This window comes from Eptesicus fuscus, chromosome 17, assembly GCF_027574615.1.
Source record: "Eptesicus fuscus isolate TK198812 chromosome 17, DD_ASM_mEF_20220401, whole genome shotgun sequence".
NCBI classification, from domain to species: Eukaryota; Metazoa; Chordata; class Mammalia; order Chiroptera; family Vespertilionidae; genus Eptesicus; species Eptesicus fuscus.
Genome location: NC_072489.1, coordinates 53,735,951 through 53,753,776, shown reverse-complemented (window position 1 = coordinate 53,753,776; position 17,826 = coordinate 53,735,951). Strand labels below are relative to the sequence as shown.

General features: G+C 54.6%; 1 protein-coding gene across 1 annotated transcript; it reads left to right on the top strand.

Annotated features, from left to right (window-relative positions):
- The first annotated feature begins 313 nt into the window (after positions 1-313).
- C17H10orf82 (chromosome 17 C10orf82 homolog) lies at positions 314-8,586 on the top strand. The gene is made up of 7 exons (XM_054728999.1): positions 314-410; positions 917-1,032; positions 1,930-1,995; positions 4,224-4,442; positions 6,772-6,958; positions 7,690-7,787; positions 8,246-8,586. The coding sequence occupies exons 2-7, from the start codon at positions 975-977 to the stop codon at positions 8,410-8,412; spliced, it is 795 nt and encodes a 264-aa protein (XP_054584974.1). The 5' UTR covers positions 314-410; positions 917-974; the 3' UTR covers positions 8,413-8,586.
- Positions 8,587-17,826: the final 9,240 nt, after the last annotated feature.

The window sequence follows — 17,826 nt, the reverse complement described above, 5'->3', positions numbered from 1 at the left end:
ACCCCCAGCCCCAGCGCAGGCCGCCCAGTGGCCGCATCACCCGAAGGCGGTTTGACCTAGATCCCTTCGCGTGCCCCTCCCCCCAATTCCAAAACCCAGGGAGCTCGGGCGGGGGGAGACGGAGAAGGGGGTCAGCTTCGGAGACCAGGCATTTGTGGGGCTCCTGAGCGGGGGCGCAGGCGGGGGGCGCCCCCACATTCACTAGGCTCACCCGCTCCCTGGCATCTCTGTGGGGCTGCGGGAGGGTGAGGCGGGGGGAAGGAGCAGGCTGAGGAGCCCGTCCCATCACTCCCCTCCCTCCCCTCTTCCCCTCCCCCCTCCCTAGCGGTGAGCGCACAAAGGCCTGGAGGCGGGGCGGAGGCCACGCCTGTGCTGGGGGCTCCGCTGGGCCGCGACCCCGGCCTGCCCAGGTGAGCGACTCGGGAGGGGCTCCGAAAGGGGAGGTGGGCTCCGGTGTCCCAGCTTTCAGCCCCCCACCCCCTCGCACATCTCCCCTCCAAGCGCCGACCTGCCCCCTCCTCCAGGCAGGCCTCCCAGGCGCTGCTCCCTCTCCAGCGGCTTGCTTTTGGGCAACAAAACCCTGCCCCTCGGAGTTTGGAGCTGGTCCCTCATCCTCCCTGGATGCCACACCCTCAAACACGTGTTTTAGCCTCTGTGCCTCCCACCCACCCTCTGTACAATGGGGCCCCGAATAGGAACTAACCCTGAGAGTGGCTGTGAGGATTTTACAAGAATGCAGTCCCGCGTGTCCCCTAGCAAGTGGCCTCTAAATGTCTGAACTGTTTAATGCCCATCCTTGCCCACTAAACCGGACACCGGGACCCTCCCCTCACGCCCTGAGGCCATGTGTCCCATTGGGGGGGGGGGGAGGACATCACTTTCTTTTTTTAACATGTTTTTTTCCATTGATTTTTAGACGGAGTGGAAGGGAGGGGAGAGTCAGAGAGGGAGGAACATCAATGTGAGGGAGAGGCATGGATTTGTCTACAACATGCGCCCCAAATGGAGTCGCGGATCCCCGCTACAACCACGGTAGGTGCCCTATCCCCCACCGGAACGGAACCCAGGATCCTTCAGTCCACGCTCCAGCCACTGAGCCAAACCGGCCAGGGAGGGCGGGCATTCCCTTTAAGAGAGGACCTGGCCTGGCGGGTGGGCCTGGCAGCATCCACACGCGCTGCTGGACCTGCCCACCCCAGAGGGGCCCGCAGGCCATCCCTGCAGAGGGCCGGGGCCTGGCTGTGGGACCGCATCCACAGGAGCGGATGCTCAGGGCCCCCACCTCCCTCTCTCGGCCGCCATGGACTCCACGCCAGCCTTTGGGGACGGCCGAGCTCGCTCTGCTGCTTTGCTGTGGGAACGCCCCGAGATTTGAAGGATGTTGAGCAGCATCCCTGATACGGAATCAAACCCAGGACCCTAGATACCAGTAGCACCCCATCCCCCAGTCGGGACAAGCCCAAATGTCTTCAGACCCTGCCACGTGTCCTGAGGGGGCGGGGGGCCGGCCGCAGAAATCACCATGGAGACCTGATTCCCCCTGGATGAAGAAAGGCTCTGGAGTGAGAGTGCCTCATCACTCCCCCCGTCCCCCTGCAGGTTCTCCAATCTTACATGGGGCTCCCTGGTCTCCCCATCTTCCCATTCCTTACCTCCGTCACAGTTGGTGGCCCTCGTGAGGGTGGATGGAAGGTTGTGGCGGGGGGGGGGGGGGGGGGGGGGAGGGCAGGGCAGGGACAATGGTGGGGGGAGGTCCGAACACCTGTTACCTAAATTCATGTCTGAGTCCTGCTGCAGTTGGCGGAGCTGCCTCTCCTTCCCGGCCCCCGGCAAGCGCACGCGACTCCCGAGGCTCCAGCCCCCTTGGCGTGAGTTCTTAACGCAGGGACGTTGGGTGCGAGTCCCATCCCGTCTTCCCTTTATTATCAGAGCGCGACGTCGTGCACTCGCCCCGGGTCTTCATGAGGCAGCTGCCCGTCACGCCAGGCTACTGTGGTAAGTGGTGTGGTAAGCGGTGCAGAGATGCGCCTGGCCCGAGAGCCAGAGTCCCGGTTACTGGCCCTGCTCTGGCCCGTCGCCCACGTCTGTCTGGCCGACGGGGCCCAAATAAGTGCTTTGGCTTTTAAGATACGTGTTAAGAGCGCCCCATTGCTGACGGCGGCTGATGACGGGGTTCTGATGAGTGAGTGAGAGATACAGCTGAGGCCAGATCTCCCAGGACGGGACCCGGTGCGTGTGCGGGGAGCACTGAGTTAACGTCCACCAAATGCGTCTGGACCAGACTGGACACAGTGCCGTGGCCGGGCCTCCTTCCCCAGCTGGGCTCTCTGGAGTTTTCCAATAGACTGTGCCTCCGGTCCCGTTCCTCCTCGTGTCCTCACGAGGGACGGTGACCGGCTGCCCAGAACGGCCCCGCTTTTAGCACGGACAGTCCTGTGTTCCAGGAAACGCCTTGGCTCCTGGGCAAGTGGTCACCCCACCTAACGGGCTGACCAGTCCCGGGCCACCGAGAACGTACCAGGTCACATGGCTGTGACAGGGCCAGGGACCCCTGTGGCCCTCAGCTCCCTCACAGGTGTCCTCAGGAGGGGAGACGCGGGGCCTCTCCCACGGTTGCCCAGCCTCACCCGGTCCAACAGGGGAGGCCCGTTTCCACAAAGGCGATGACAACAGGCTTTGGGTTCTAACAGACGGAGGTTCCAGGTGCTGCCTGGCCATTGTCTGTATGGCTGTGAGTTACTTACCTCTCGATGGTAAGTAAATACGTCTGTAAAATGGGTGTATTCGTTTCCGAGGGCTGTCCTTTAAAACAACACCGTTCTGGAGGCCAGAAGTCTGAAACCAAGGAGTGGGCAGGGCCGTGTTCCCTCGCAGGCCCCAGGGGAGGACCCTTCCTGCCTCTTCCAGCTTCAGGAGGCCCCGGCATTCCTTGGCTAGTGGCAGCATCCCCGCCGCCTCCACCTCCATCTTCACACGACTCTCCATGGGGCCTCCTGCCCTTGTCTGTGTCTGTGCGTCTCCAAGCTCTGTCCTTCCTTTTTATAAGGTCACCAGGCGTTGGATCTAGGACCCACCCTGAATCCGGGATGATCTTACATCTGATCCTTACGGACATCAGCAAAGACCCTATTTCCAGATAGGGTCACATTCACAGGGGCCAGGGGTTAGAACTTGCACTGGGGAGGTACACTTCGGCCAACCGCAAGGGGTAGTAATGGATTTTGTATAAGATTATTGTGGGGATTCAAGGAGCCAGCCTGTGTAACCTATTGAAAATGCCTTTGGCCCTTAGCAAGACTCAGAAAAGGTAGCTTCTATTCCTGTTTGGGCACCTGTACGATGATTAAAATCTACGCCGACCAAAGTGGGCCCCGTTGGGGGAGAAGCCACAGTGGTAAGGCCCCCGGCTTTCTCCAGTCTCCCCCCTGACTTCAGGGCATGTGCTAATTGCCCACCGGCTGGGGAGACTGACCTTGGAGGACTTCAAGGTCAGTCTAGTCATTAGATTCTTCCTTTCCACTATGAAGCCAGGTTTTCCTGACTTGGGGACAAGGCAGAAAGATTGTGCTTCAATCAGGAGGGCTCATTTATGATATTTGGCCGTTTAAAGCCAAGTTTTTACCCAGTTTTCCCTCATTTGTTCTTTTTTTTAAAAAAAATGGTTTCGCGTTGACAGTATTATAGTACTTAGGATTTCAGCATCCGGTGTAAACACATAGCTGTGTTTTACCCATACTAATTGTAATGATTATCTGTTATTTTGTGGGAAAGGGTGAAAAGTGGTTCTGGGCTGGGTCTCGCAGATAACGGATTTACCTTTTTGTGTAATAGGTCTGTGCTTTTAATAAGCCCGCAATTTCCCGACGGCCGGACAAGAAAGATCCCCAATTGCATTTGGGAAGTGTCAAGGGAAAAATGAGCTTTCTCTCTAAACACACGAGTCATTTCAATCGCTCCTCAGACTGTCATTTCGGCCCATTACACGCTTCCCCCATTTCCCGGGCAGCCTCACACCGGGGGCTTTGCTAGCAGAGAATCTGCCCGTCATCGCCTTTGTGGAGAGGGGCCTCCCCTCCCCAAGCTCCAAGGTCATTGTTTTTGTGGCCGTGGGAGGGCCCGGCCGCAGGGGAGACAGCAGCCCTGCTCGTCCGTCTGTCCGAAGGGCTCTGGGCCGAGAGCCTGGGCCCCGCTTGCTGAAGGCTGGCTCCCCTCCCCTCTCGCAGGCTTCGTGCCGTACCTGAGCTGCGAGGGCACCTCCAGCGAGGACCGCATGTCCCCCTGCCTGCAGGCCTTCCGGGAGAAAACGCAGCGCTACAAGGACCAGCAGAAGGAATTCTGCCACGCGGTGGCCACCGCCCCCAAACTGAAGCCCATCTGCCAGGAGGAGACGGTCCTGAGGGCGCTGCACCAGTACTACCAGCAGTACCACCCCTTGATTCTGGGTACTGGCTCCCCGAAGGCAGCCCCCCCGCACCCCTGGGGCCCAAGGTCAGGGCCCGGCAGGCCCACGGAGCTGCCACAGAGACCTCACAATGCCGCGCCGTCCGAAGCCCCAGGCGGCAGCGAACACGGAAAGGCCCGGTTTCTTAAAAGGAGAAGCACCCATTTCCGGGGGAGAGGGGTGCAGGTCGGGGGACAGGGTGCTGGGAACGAGGAGCCCCCCGAGTGAGACACCACAGCGTTCAGGCCGCTGCCTTCTGGGCCGGCTCTGTGCCAGGCACCATTGTTTCCCACCATCCACAGCAGCCCTGTGCGGGGGCGATGCTGTCATTCCCATTTCAGAGATGGGGGAAGTGAGGCTTCGACAGGGATGCCCCTTGTCTGAGGTCAGACCTGGGTTTGAACCCAGCTCCTCCAGGTACTAGCTGGGTGGGACAGGGCTCTGCACTGATAACCACAGAGCCCACGGAGAATGTGATTATGTACTGTTAATAATCACAACAGTGATTTGCCCGGGACCATTTTTTCAGGGGTAAAGGCTTATAGGGAACGTAATGGACTGTTTTTATTATCATTACCACTGGAGGCCCGGTGCATGGATTCGTGCACTGGTGGGGTCCCTCGGCCTGGCCTGCGGGGATCAGTGGATCTCCGAGCCGCCGCAACCCGGCCTTACCCGCCAGCTCGTCGGGCTCCAGCCCACTGTCTGTGTCAATCCCGCATAGCACGAAGTAGTGCGTGAAGCGGCAGGTGGCCGGGGAGGAGCCTGAGCCTGGGCTGGGCGCTGCGCGGCTGCTTTGGGCGTGCAGGGAGTGTCCATAGGAGAGGCCCATGCCGGTGCAGCTGCGCTCGCCAGCCATGAGCCGGTGTCTGGCGCCCGTCTGTCAGCTGAGCAGTGCTCCTGCTGTGAGAGCACTCTGACCACCAGGGGGCAGCTCCTGCATTGAGCGTCTGCCCCCTGGTGGTCAGTGCGCGTCATAGCTACCAGCCGGTTGTCTGGTCATCCGGTCACTCAGGCTTTTATATATAGAATTGAGGACTTTCAAGGACACGTTTCTTGTGCTTTACAATTTTCTAAGACATTGCAGAGAGCATTTGCCGAAGAGTTTGGGATTTAGCCCAGCTCTGCAACTATTTGCTGTGTGACCTAAGGCAGGTTGCTTCCCCTCTCTGGGCTCCACTTCTTACATCCAGGGCCTGGAAGGATGGACTCGATGTTCCCTAGGGTGCCTTCCAGCTCTGAGGTTATGGGACTCAATGGCCTAACTGGATTTTTACAGCCACTGGAGGAGGCTGATGGGGCAGTAACCTTTTACCTCACAAATGTGCAGGTGCCCAAGGTCAGCCAGCCAGGCAGTCACGACCTGCAGGCAGGTTCCCGGGGCCGAGGCTGCTGTGCTTTCTCCCACCTGGATGCTCCTCCCGACTCCCTCTGTAAACTGTCCGGGAGCAGCGTGTGGTCTGAGGGAGCAGCAGGATCTGTCCAAGGGCACGGGCTCGGGAATCAGACGGACATGGATTTGAATCTTGGTCCTACCACTTCCTGTGTGACCTTGGCCAGGTCTCTCTCCTCCCTCCCTCCCTCTTCCTCCTTTCCTTCCTTCCTTCCTTCCTTCCTTCCTTCCTGATTTCAGAGAGAGGAAGGGAGAGGGAGAGAGAGTTAGAAACATCAATGATGAAAGAGAATCATCTATCAGCTGCCTCCTGCATGCCTCACACGGGGGATCGAGCCCACAACTTGGGCATGTGCCCTAACCGGGAATCGAACCATGACCTCTTGGTTCATAGGTCGATGCTCAACCACCCAGCCATACTGGCCTGGCTCTTCACCCTTTTTTTTTTTTTTTAATATATTTTTATTGATTTCAGTGAGGAAGGAAGAGGGGAGAGAGAGAGAGAAACATCAATGATGAGAATCATTGATTGGCTGCCTCCTGCACGCCTCACACGGGGGACTGAACCCATAACCTGGGCATGTGGCCTGACCGGGAATTGCACTGTGACCTCCTGGTTCATAGGTCAGTGCTCAACCACTGAGCCTCGCTGGCCGGGCTCGTCACCTCTTTAAAGTCTCAGTCTCCTCCTCCGTAGAGTGGAGGTAATAACAGCACCAACTGCTCATGGTTTGGGAGAGAGTGAAGTGGGAGGCTGTCCGTATAACTCCAACCACGGTGCCTGGCACGGGGAGCCCACCAGCCAGCGGCAGCTGCCGTGAGGACATCTACAGGCCCAGGGGTTCACCGGGGCTAACTGTTGGGGTGCCAGCTACCTCGGGGGCCCTGCCCAGGGGTGGCTTCTCCGAGCCCTCAGGAAGCGTGGGTCTCTGTGCAGAATGCCGAGACATGAAGAAGCCGCTGGAGGAGCCCCCGATCCCGGGCTGGGCGGGCTACCTGCCCAGAGCCGGCGTCACGGAGCTGGGCTGCGCCACCAGGTACTCTGTCATGGCCCGAAACTGCTACCAGGACTTCCTGGACCTCACGGAGCGGTCCAAGAGGGCGCACCTGAAACCCTACGAGGAGTGAGTCTGGCTCAGGCGGGACCCAGGCGAGAAGGGGAAGGGCAGGTCCGGGCCAGGGCTCCCCAGCTGCCCCCTCCCAGCACCAGGACGATTTGTGTCTGGTTTGTTTGACACGGGCCTCGTTTGTCACCGCCAGGCCTTCCTAGTAGCCAGCCGCCCTCCATGCCCCCTCTGTGCCCAGCATTCTCCCCAAGTCCTGCTTGTGGTCCTTGCTGGTTTACAGGGAGAGGCTGGGAGTGGAACACCACCGGGCTCACCCTCCTGGCAGCAACCTAAGGCCCCAGGGCCGTGGTCGGCAAACTGCGGCTCTCGAGCCACATGCGGCTCTTTGGCCCCTTGAGTTTCTAGCAAAGGCCAGCTTAGGAGGACCCTAATTAAGTTAATAACAATGCACCTACCTAGATAGTTTAAGTTTAAAAAATGTGGCTCTCAAAAGAAATTTCAATCGTTGTACTGTTGGTATTTGGCTCTGTTGACTAAAGAGTTTGCCGACCACTGCCCCAGGGTGCCGAGGGAGGGCAGGGGCAGGGCACGGCGCAGGGTGGCTCGTGTGGCCTCAGTTTCCCCTTCTGTAAAATGGAGATGATAATCCTTACCGTTAGGATACATGGTAAGGATTAGAAATAAAAAATAAACATCTCGTGCTCACACAGGAACTGCATAGATTCTATTTATTCTTCTCTCTATTACTAATCAAAGGAGTGACTCCATGACTTTGGTCCTTATTTTAGAATCTACGGAGTGAGGTCCACGCAGCCGCCTCCTGCTCCTCCTCCAAAAGTTTTGCAGCACGAATGGCTGCCCAAATACCCGGACTTCTCTCTACCAGGTGAGTCAGGGCTCTCCGCCCTTCCTGCTGGCTTTTTTTCCTTTTCTTTTCTTTTTGGTTAATCCTCACCTGAGGATGTTTTCCATTGATTTTTAGAGAGAGTGGAAGGGAGGGGGAGAGATAGAGAGAGAGACATGGATCATTGATGTGAGAGACACACCGCCTGGCTGCCTCCCGCACGCGCCCCGACCAGGGCCGGGGATTGAGTCTGCAACCGAGGTATGCCCTTGACCCGATTCAAACCTTGGACCTTTCACTTGACTATAATCGAACCTTGGACCCTTCCGTCCACGGGTCAATGCTCTATCCACCGAGCCAAACCGGCCCCAGGCCCTTCCTGCTGTTTTTAAAACAGAGGGGGGCTGGGCAGGGGGGGGGGCGGGGGGGGAGGGATGTTGGCACTGGCCTCTGCACCGCTGGGCACCCGCCTGCAGCTCACGGCACGGTTTGTCTTGCAGACAGCAGCTGTCCTGGCCTTGAAGTCCCCCCAATAGAGCGCCCCAGGCCTCCGGGGATGTGCGGCTACGCTCAGAGACCAAATTTGTGCAACAGGAAGCTCTATCTGGAGCCACTGTCCTCAGCCAAGAGCCCCCTGGGAGAGCCGCCCGGGGCGAGTGGACTCTAGGGGGCGCTCGGGAGCTCGCCAGTCTCCCGGGAGAAGCCGCCCTCCCCACCCCCGGCAGGACTAGGGAGATTTGCACGTGAGAATCCCTTTCACCCTGGCTGGCTGGCAGTAGGGTGTCGGGAGCGATAAAGACCTTGTATTGTCCTGTGGGAATAAAGAGTGTACTTCTCAGCATCCCAGCGGCTTCTGACGGGTTTTCCCTGATTCCGACCTGGACAAGAGCCAGGCGGGGCCCATGTCTTCCTAACCCGGAGGCAACGCGGCGCACCTGGACCAGCCTGCGATGGAAGCCCTGCCCGGCCCCCGAACCTGGCGGTCCCCATCAGCGTCCTGACCTGGGAGTCCCCACGCTGTCACAGAGGCCACGCCCACCCCTGCCCTGGGTGTTCAGCATCCCCGTCCCCAGGAGAGCCCCGCTGGCTGTGGAGGGCCACAAACTGGGCCGTGTCAGATAGCAGACATTTCTGGAAGTCTCCAAACTCAAGGAGTTAGCAAGGCCAGGCTCCCCCTAAAACCTTAGTGAGGAATCCTTCCTTGCTTCTTCCCAGCTCCTGAAGGCGTGCTGGTGGTCCTTGGTGCATAATTCCAGTGGGTATTTTTTAAAAATGTGTTTTTATTGATTTCAGAGAGGAAGGGAGAAGGGAGAGAGAGACTCATTGATGGGCTGCCTCCTGCACGCCCCCTACTGGGGATCAAGTCCGCCACCCGGGCATGTGCCCTTGACCGGAATCGAACCTGGGACCCTTTCAGTCCGCAGGCCGACACTCTATCCACTGAACCAAACCAGCTGGGGCTCCAGTGGGCACCCCTCAGTGTCTTTGTGTCTTCACATGGCTTTGTGTCTTCGTGTTTTCATGTGAAGACACTGGTCACCTTGGATTAGGGTCCATCCTCCTCCAGTATGACCTCATGTAAATTTAGCTCGCTCGGGTCTGCAAGGGCCCTGTTTCCAAAGGGGTCGCATTCCGAGGTACCAGCGCTTGGGACTTCAACATACCTGTGTGGGGGACACAGTTCAACCCCGAACACTGGCCAACTGCCTCTTGCCGCTGACAGGTGCGCTCCGCCCGCCCTCATTGGCACTCAGGACGAGTGGAAGCAGCTGCTGGGCAGTGAGGCCTTGGCACGGAAAGGCTCGGAGCTGCGCGAGCCGGGCGATGTGGGGAGCTACCGCTGGGGTCCTCCCAGGCCAGGGATGTTCGCCAGGCTCCCCGGAACCCTAGAGTCCCCTGGGTGGAAACCAGGAGTCATATCTTCGATGAGAAACAAAGAACTTGGATGAGAAAAGGAAGTTATATCTTTGTTTTCACTAAGTGAAACTTAGGTGTGCTTTCATTGATGAATGTAGGGAACACACGACAGCCGTACCTGTCGCCTCACACCAGCAGAAATCTCAGACCTCCTCACACCTCAGGACACTCGTTACAAACAGCCGGAGGTGATGTACTGCCATCACTACTTGACCATGATTGCAGTTCTTAGAGCCACCACACTGTCTGACATGCTGCTGTTCAATACACGCACAAAGAAACATGCTGTTTCACAAATGTATCCTTTTTCCTATGTGGATACTATTTCAATATAATTCGTTTCCTCTTGTAACCTCCTGTATTTTACATTTAAAAACATTATTCTGAGGAGAGGCCCACGTGTTCCCCCAGACAGCCAGCGGGCCCCTGGCACAGAAATGGTTAAGAACCTTGTCCAGGGAAACGGCCGAGGAGGTGTGTAAAGAGCGAGTGTCCCACAAACCAGAACAGCCACCCAAACCCCACGGGACCTGGGGTTACAGTCCACTGGTATGTGATTGTTCAGAAACTATGGTAGAAAAATGCTGCTGTGGAAAATATGATACAGTACATGTAAAAAACAGGCATACTAAGAGCAAACTCATGTGTACACACACATGCACGCACACACACACACACACACACACAAATCCTATTTGTTTTTTGTTTTAAAAAGGGGTGGGTAGAGGGAGCTAAACTATAATGCCAACAGTGGTTATTGGTTGTTTTTTGTGTTTTTCCCCCCAATTTCCCACAGGCAACAGCTATCGTTAACATAATCAGGAAGAAATGTTATTTTAAGAATCCTTACTTGAGCCTGACAGGGGTGGCTCAGTGGTTGAGCAGGAACCTGTGAACCAGGAGGCCATGGTTTGATTCCCGGTCAGGGCACCTGCCTGGGTTGCAGGCTCGATCCCCACTAGAGGGCGTGCAGGAGGCAGCCAATAAGTGAAAAAAGTGATTCTCTCCCTTTCCCTTGCTCTCTGAAATCAATAAAAATATATTTTAAAAAAGAATCCTTATTTGAATAATTAGGAGATATTTTAGTCTTTTAGAGACTGTACCTTGCAGTAGAAAAGTCACATCTCAACCCGAGGCGGCTGGCTCTCTCTAAAAAGGGGCAAAGCTCAGCGTGAAGTTGGGATGTTCCCAGTTTTCCCGAAGCCCGGGGAGTGGGACCCACAATTCCCAGAAGAGAAGCCAGGAGACAGACCCCTCGCCTGCCCGGGCGGGCAGTGAGCCCGCCGTCCGGCCTCTCAGACACGAGCCACGGGAGGTGCAGCTGGCTGGTCCCCCTTCCCAAACCACAGAGTTTGGGGGTGACTGCTCTGTGCTCAAGCTTACTAAGACCATTGCCCATGAAATGAAGGGGACCCAAGACCAAAGCGGTTCCTCGAAACTGCCCTCATGCTAACCTCATCCACGGGGTCACATCACGCATCACAATTTAAGCTCCAACTAATTCACCTGAGACCAATCTTTACAGAATGGCTCCTGGCCCGGCAGGTGTGGCTCCTTTGGTTGAGTGCCATCCCCGGCACCAAGAGGTCTCCGGTTCAATTCCTGGTCAGGGCACATGCCCAGGTTGCAGGCTCAACCCCCAGTAGGGGTCTGTAGGAGGCAGCCAATTGGTGTTTCTAGCTCTCTCTCTCCCTCTCCCTTCCTCTCTTTCTAAACAAATCAATAACATATTTAAAAAATAATAAATGGAAAAATTAAAAATGGCTCTTGTAAAACACAAACAAGAAAACAGCCACACGACAGTTACCAAAGTTGAATAAAGGCGATTTAAAAAATTGGCTAATAGTATCTAATTCTTCTACAATGTCAAGATTAAGATCACTAGGTTCAAGTAACTTCTTTTGTTGAAGCCATTCTGCATGGCAATTCTTTCCCTAATCTTTATCCTTTTCGTTCCCCCTAGCCTATCATTGCCAGAGCATTGTCTGTCCGGGCAGGTAGAGAGATAATTTTTGTGTCCGGCAAATTATCATGATTAGCACAGGCTGCAGCCTTAACGAGCTCATTCTTGCCACTGGGAACAATGCCATTACCTGAGCAGACAAACCTCCCTGGGCTGGGAGGGCTGAGGAATCAGAGGGTGCAGGTTTGCATGGTTTCCTTTGATTTCAGGGCCTCCTGTCAGGATGGTCTGACTTCCACGGCAATTAAAATGATCCTTCGGGGTCACCTCTTTCTTCTTTCGAGAAAACTGACAGTTGCCCTGGAGGCCGGATGTGGGAGGGGATGCCCAGGTTTCGGGTCCTCACGCCCCCTCCGGGAGTGGTGACTGGCTGGTTCTAAAAGGCTGTCAGCCGTGGCTGTAACTCTTCTCTAGCACCATGGTTTCTACATCGAATCGATTCAAGAAAGAAAAGAGAAGACAGTCCGGTCGGTGTGGCTCAGGGGTTGAGCGTCAACCTATGAACCAGGAGGTCACTGTTTGATTCCCAGTCAGGGCACATGCCCGGGTTGCAGTCTTAACCCCCAGTGTGGGGTGTCCAGAAGGCAGCCGATCAATGATTCTCTCTCATCATTGATGCTTCTATCTCTCTCTCCGTCTCCCTCTCTGAAATCAATAAAAATAAAAATGCATTTTAAAAAAGAAAAGAGAGGACAAACAAGAAACACACACAAAAACATGTAATGAATATGACAGAGCCAGTGTAGTGGAGTGAGGATGCTGAGGGCTGGGCTTTGGGGTTCATCATGCCGGTGTGTGCCACATACCTGCTGACTGACCTTGCTGTGAAACGCAGGCACTCTTACCCCTTAATGTTTGGTTATAAAATGAGAATACCTTCCGCACGGGGTTGGGGAGGATTCAATGGGGTATCACACACAAAGGGCTTGGCCTAGCATTTTGCTAACATACAACTCACAGGTCATCTGCTTCCTCTTGAGCACAGCTAAAAGCGCCAGAAAGGAGCAATAAAAAGGCAAAAATGGAAAGTTCCATTAAGGCTCAAGACCGGACGCCCTCACCTCTCTGCCCTGTTCCCAGGCCTTGCTCATCAGACCCCATCCTCACCCCAGAATTTCAAAAGTTGGGGTCCTGGCTTCTTTCCCAGAAGGCCTCTGGGTCCCTTAAGCATTTTACTCTCCCCTCTCTAAAGATCCCAGGTGTCCCCTGGTGCCCGGCCTAGCGGGGGCACTCCACAGGTGAGCTATCACTGTGAGACGGCCCAGGCAGGCAGAGCCCCATCCGTCCTCTCCTTGACAACCTCCATCAGTCTTCCTAAGTCAGCCCCTTCCCAGAAAAAATACAGCACCGCCCCCCCCCCCCCAAGGCTGACATGTTCCCAATAAAACCCCTGTCTATAGGTAGACTCAAACAGGATTTGTCTGGGAGCTCCAAAGGCTGAGAGGGAGTATGTACCCCATCTTTCCTGACCAACCTGGGGTGCCATCAGGAAAGGGCACCAGGCACTCCATGGCCTAGAGGAGCTGGGCACCCAGCCCCAACAGCCTACAGGCCTTATTTCCGGTATGAGCTCTCATGAAGGTCACACCAAGGGCAACTCTCCCCAGGCCTCTCCATCGGGCCGTGTCACCCCGTGCCCTCCACAGTCCCTGACCCCAGCTCCAGTTTATCTAAAATCACTTGTATTTCCCTGGCCGGCACCAGTTACTATGGCCCTGCCTTCTAAATCAGGGAGTGAAACGTTTTTCTGCAAATGGGCCAGACACTAAATATTTTAGACTTTGTGGGCCAGCGGGTCTCTGTGGCAATTCTGCCGTGTTAGCAGGAAAGCAGTTCTAGACAATATGGAAATTAGTGAGTGTGTCTGTGTTCCAATAAAGCTTTATTGATAGACACTGAAAGTTTAATTTCATGTATCACAAAATATTTTTTTGAATTAAAAAAAAAAACAGTTAAAAATATGAAGACCATTACTCGCTGGAGGGCTGTGCCCTAATTCACCACCGCCTGCTCCAAACCACGTGTTAACCCAAGGGGATGGTTGTAAGTGACTCATTTTGTAAGCAAAATGGGTCACACAGGTGCCTCCTTGAGAGAGACCCCTTTGGGGGATGTGGGAGACAGAACCCCCACAGGCCCAGAACACAGAGCAGTTAGCCCAAGCCCACTGCCAAGAGAGAGGGACCCGGGTGAGGTGGCGCGTGGATCGGCTGAGAAAAAGCCTGCACTCGCTGGAGAGAAAAGGAGAAACGAAGGCCTGGCAGAGGCCTTTCAGACCCTGCATCAGTGAGAGCCTGATTTAGAGGGAAATGGAGGCATGAAAACGAAATGTGGAAGTGTAGGCTCCCGTCGTTGCGCTGCGTGCCCCGTAAAGAGAGCTTTACCAAATTCATTCCCCGGGCTTGCCAATAGAGATGCTTTGGGAAATTTGATTTTGTTGTTTTGCAGACCGTTTTAGCTTTGTGAATAGCGCAAACTCCCTCCCCGACCTGCCTCAAACAAAAACAGAGCATTAAAGTGTTTAAGATTCAATCAAAGGCTTGCTGGGAGGGGGCACCGTATTCAAATCGCAGAAAAATCAATTCGATTTTTATTTTGAACGTGACTTGTCACAAATAGCATTCTAATAGATAACACTGATTACACGGTAGCAGATGTAATTTCTATATCCCGAGCTCTATGTCTTTGTCAGAGTCATCATTAAGGAATTGGACACGTATGCAGGAGAACAATAAATGTCAACTGAAATGTACACCAGCTCCGTATAAGTGGGCGGCTGAAGCGAGCGGCGCTGGTGCACGCTATACTTAGGAGTAATAAGATGTGGTCCAAAGTAGCTTGCGTTTTCAAACAAGAACTCTTTTCTATGTTGTCATCGAAAACATCTCATATTCCTGAAGGTCAGGAATAAATGGCACTATTAGCATTTAAAGCTAGGAAAAGGAAAAGTAATTTGATGTTCATTTAACATAACGTTTTATGAAATAGCTTTGTAAAGTAGTCATTATGTTTCCCGACGGGAGGCTGGGGAGGCAGGGAGATGCCTGGTTTTCCACCGAGGGCTTTGTGTGCCACCCTTGTCACTGCTGACATCCGACTCCGTGGGGGACTGTGGACCGATGTGGTTTGTGTGGGGGCAGGCACGCGCTAAGACACGGAGCTGTCCACACCGCGGCGGGCGCAGCTGACGCCAGCAGGTGCTGCCCAGGTCCTGGGGGCACAGGTAGAAGAAAGAGGGGCGGCTGGGAGTCAAGGCCAGCTCCGCCCCCTTGTGGAGCCCCATAGCACACTCTGAGAATGAGTAAGCCTCAAGATTAGCAAGTGCCATGTAGACGCTTAGAAGGAAACACACGTTGGTTCTCAACCCTGGCTATACGTGTCCCACAGATTTTTAAAAAATACTGGTGCTGGCCGAAACCGGTTTGGCTCAGTGGATAGAGCGTCGGTCTGCGGACGGAGGGGTCCCGGGTTCGATTCCAGTCAAGGGCATGTACATTGGTTGCGGGCACATCCCCGGTAGGGGGTGTGCAGGGGGCAGCTGGTTGATGTTTCTTTCTCATGGATGTTTCTAGCTCTCTGTCCCTCTCCTTTCCTCTCTGTAAAAAATCAATAAAATATATTTTTAAAAATTACTGGTGCTGGGCCCCACCCCAGAAATTCCTACTGGTCCAGGGTACGACCTGGGCATGGGGTTTCCTTTGAAAGTTCCCCAGTCAATTCTATTACACAGCTAGGGTGAGAACCTCTGTTCTGTAATTTGCAGTTGGTGTTTTTTTTTTTTTAAAAAACACACATATTTTTATTGATTTTTTAGAGAGAGAAGGAAAGGAGAGGGATAGAGAGAAACATCGATGAAGGAGAAACACCATGGATCGGCTGCCTCCTGCACGCCCCCTACTGGGGATCAAGTCTGCAACCTGGGCACGTGCCCTGATCAGGAATGGAACTAGAGACCTCTTGGTTCCTGGGTCCACCCTCAATCACTGAGCCACCCCGGCTGGGCTGATTTGCAGTGTTGTTGAGGCCCAGGCAGTCTCGAAGGTCTCAGACAAGGACCTATTTCACTGCAGCAGACCAAGGTTTTGAATGCTGGACAGCGCTTCCGGAAAGAGAATTTTAGGAAACACACAGAGGAAGGGAGAATGAAAGAAACCCCAGGTACAGAGCGCCGGCTCTTTGTCCTGCTAGGAAGTAGGGAGGCGCCCCCTAAGGGGAGGGGAGAGCTCCTTCTGCCTCATTCTCGGGACCTTAAGGGTGTCACCTCGTTCTCTTCGAGCACCCGCCACACCTGTCACACAGCCTTTCAGGGAATCGCTAAATGCAGCCATTTCTTAATTCTAAGAATTAAATGGTGAATGCTCTCACTCCTGCTCAACAGGCGAACCCTACTCCACCATCGCTGGCCCTGGAAGTGACACCCTCTGCCTGCACCAGCCTATTCAACTCCCCAGGTTCCCAAGAGCGAGTGGGCAGGTCAGCCAGGGGTTAGTGGGAGGCCAGGGGTTAGGGCAGAGGCCAGGCTAGAAGGCCTGCATGCTATACACATCACAGGATATTAGATGCATGCATATTTGCAATAAGAAAATTTTGGAGACCATTTCTATGCCAATCAGCAGGGACAAGCACACCACAGGCATCCCTCGGTGGCATCTGTGAAGCCCTATGAAGATTAAAGAGGCTCTTTCTATACTACCTATACTAATAAAAGGGTAATATGCTAATTAGACTGGGAGACCTTCTGAAAATCCTTCCGGACAAAGCCATGGTGGCAGGGCCGAGGCAGAGGCTGTTAGGGGTGATTAGGCCAGGAGGGGAGGGTAGTTGGAGGTGATCAGGCCAGCGGCATGGGGGCAGTTGTGGTTGAGCAGGCTGGCAGGGGGGCAGTTGGGGCAAGCAGGCCAGCACGGGAGGGCAGTTGGGGTCAAGAAGGCCAGCAGGCACAGTGGTTAGGGGCGATCAGGCAGGCAGGCAGGTGAGCAGTTAAGAGCCAGCGGTCCTGGATTGCAAGAGGGATGTCCGACTGCCGGTTTAGGCCCGATCCCACAGGGCAGTCGGACATCCCACAAGGGGTCCCAGATTGAAGAGGGTGCAGGCCATGCTGAGTTACACCCTTCTTCTCCCTCCTCTGCCCCCGTGCATGAATTTCATGCACCGGGCCACTAGTCATAATAATAAAAGCATAATATGCTAATTAGACCGGACATCTTCCAGACGTCATTCCGGATGTCCTTCCTAACGAAGCTGGGGCTGGAGGGAAGCCAGCCCGGGTCCCGGGTGCCTGCCTGGGGCTGGAGGAGGGAAGCCTGGGTCCCAGGTGCCAGAGGGAAGCTGGTGCCAGCACCCGGGGGAAGGAAGGCCTACTCTTGCATGAATTTCATGCATTGGGCCTCTAATTAGACCATAATATCCAAATTATTTTTATAGTGTAAAAAGCAAGGTAAGAATGGTGTTTTGTAGGCTACCCATTGTGGAAGTGGGGCTGGGGTATATGAGGTAGGTGCACACATATTTCTGGAAAAACCTCAAGCTGTTCCTGGGAGAGGAACTGGGAGACCTGGGGGCAAAGCTGGAAGAAGTACCTTGTGTAAGAATACTCTCTGGCTCATTTGCATTTGGTGCCATGTGCAAATTCACGTTTTTAAAGGCCCACTCCCTGCAATGGCTCAGAGGTACGCATGCCACCCAGGCTGCTCTTCCATAGGGTCAGCTCCCTCCCCCTAGGACCATGGTCGGCAAACTGCGGCTCGCGAGCCACATGTGGCTCTTTGGCCCCTCGAGTGTGGCTCTTCCACAAAATACCACGGCCTGGGCGAGTTTATTTTGAAGAAGTGGCATTAGAAGAAGTTTAAGTTTAAAAAATTTGGCTCTCAAAAGAAATTTCAATCGTTGTACTGTTGATATTTGGCTCTGTTGACTAATGAGTTTGCCGACCACTGCCCTAGGATGTTAAAAGCTGGGCAGGCAACACGTGGAAGTAATGATGAGCTTTTCAAATAGGACAGAACTTCATGGTCTACGTTAGAACAGGCCACACAGGTGCCCTGAGGAAGATGGTGGCAAAGGACCGCGGGTGGGAGGTTTCAGACATGACCTGCAGCCAACTTGGCTCCAGCATTTTGTTGTTGTTGTTAATCCTCATCTGAGGACATTTTTTTTCCCCATCGATTTTTAGAGAGAGTGGAAGGGAGAGAGGGAAGGAGA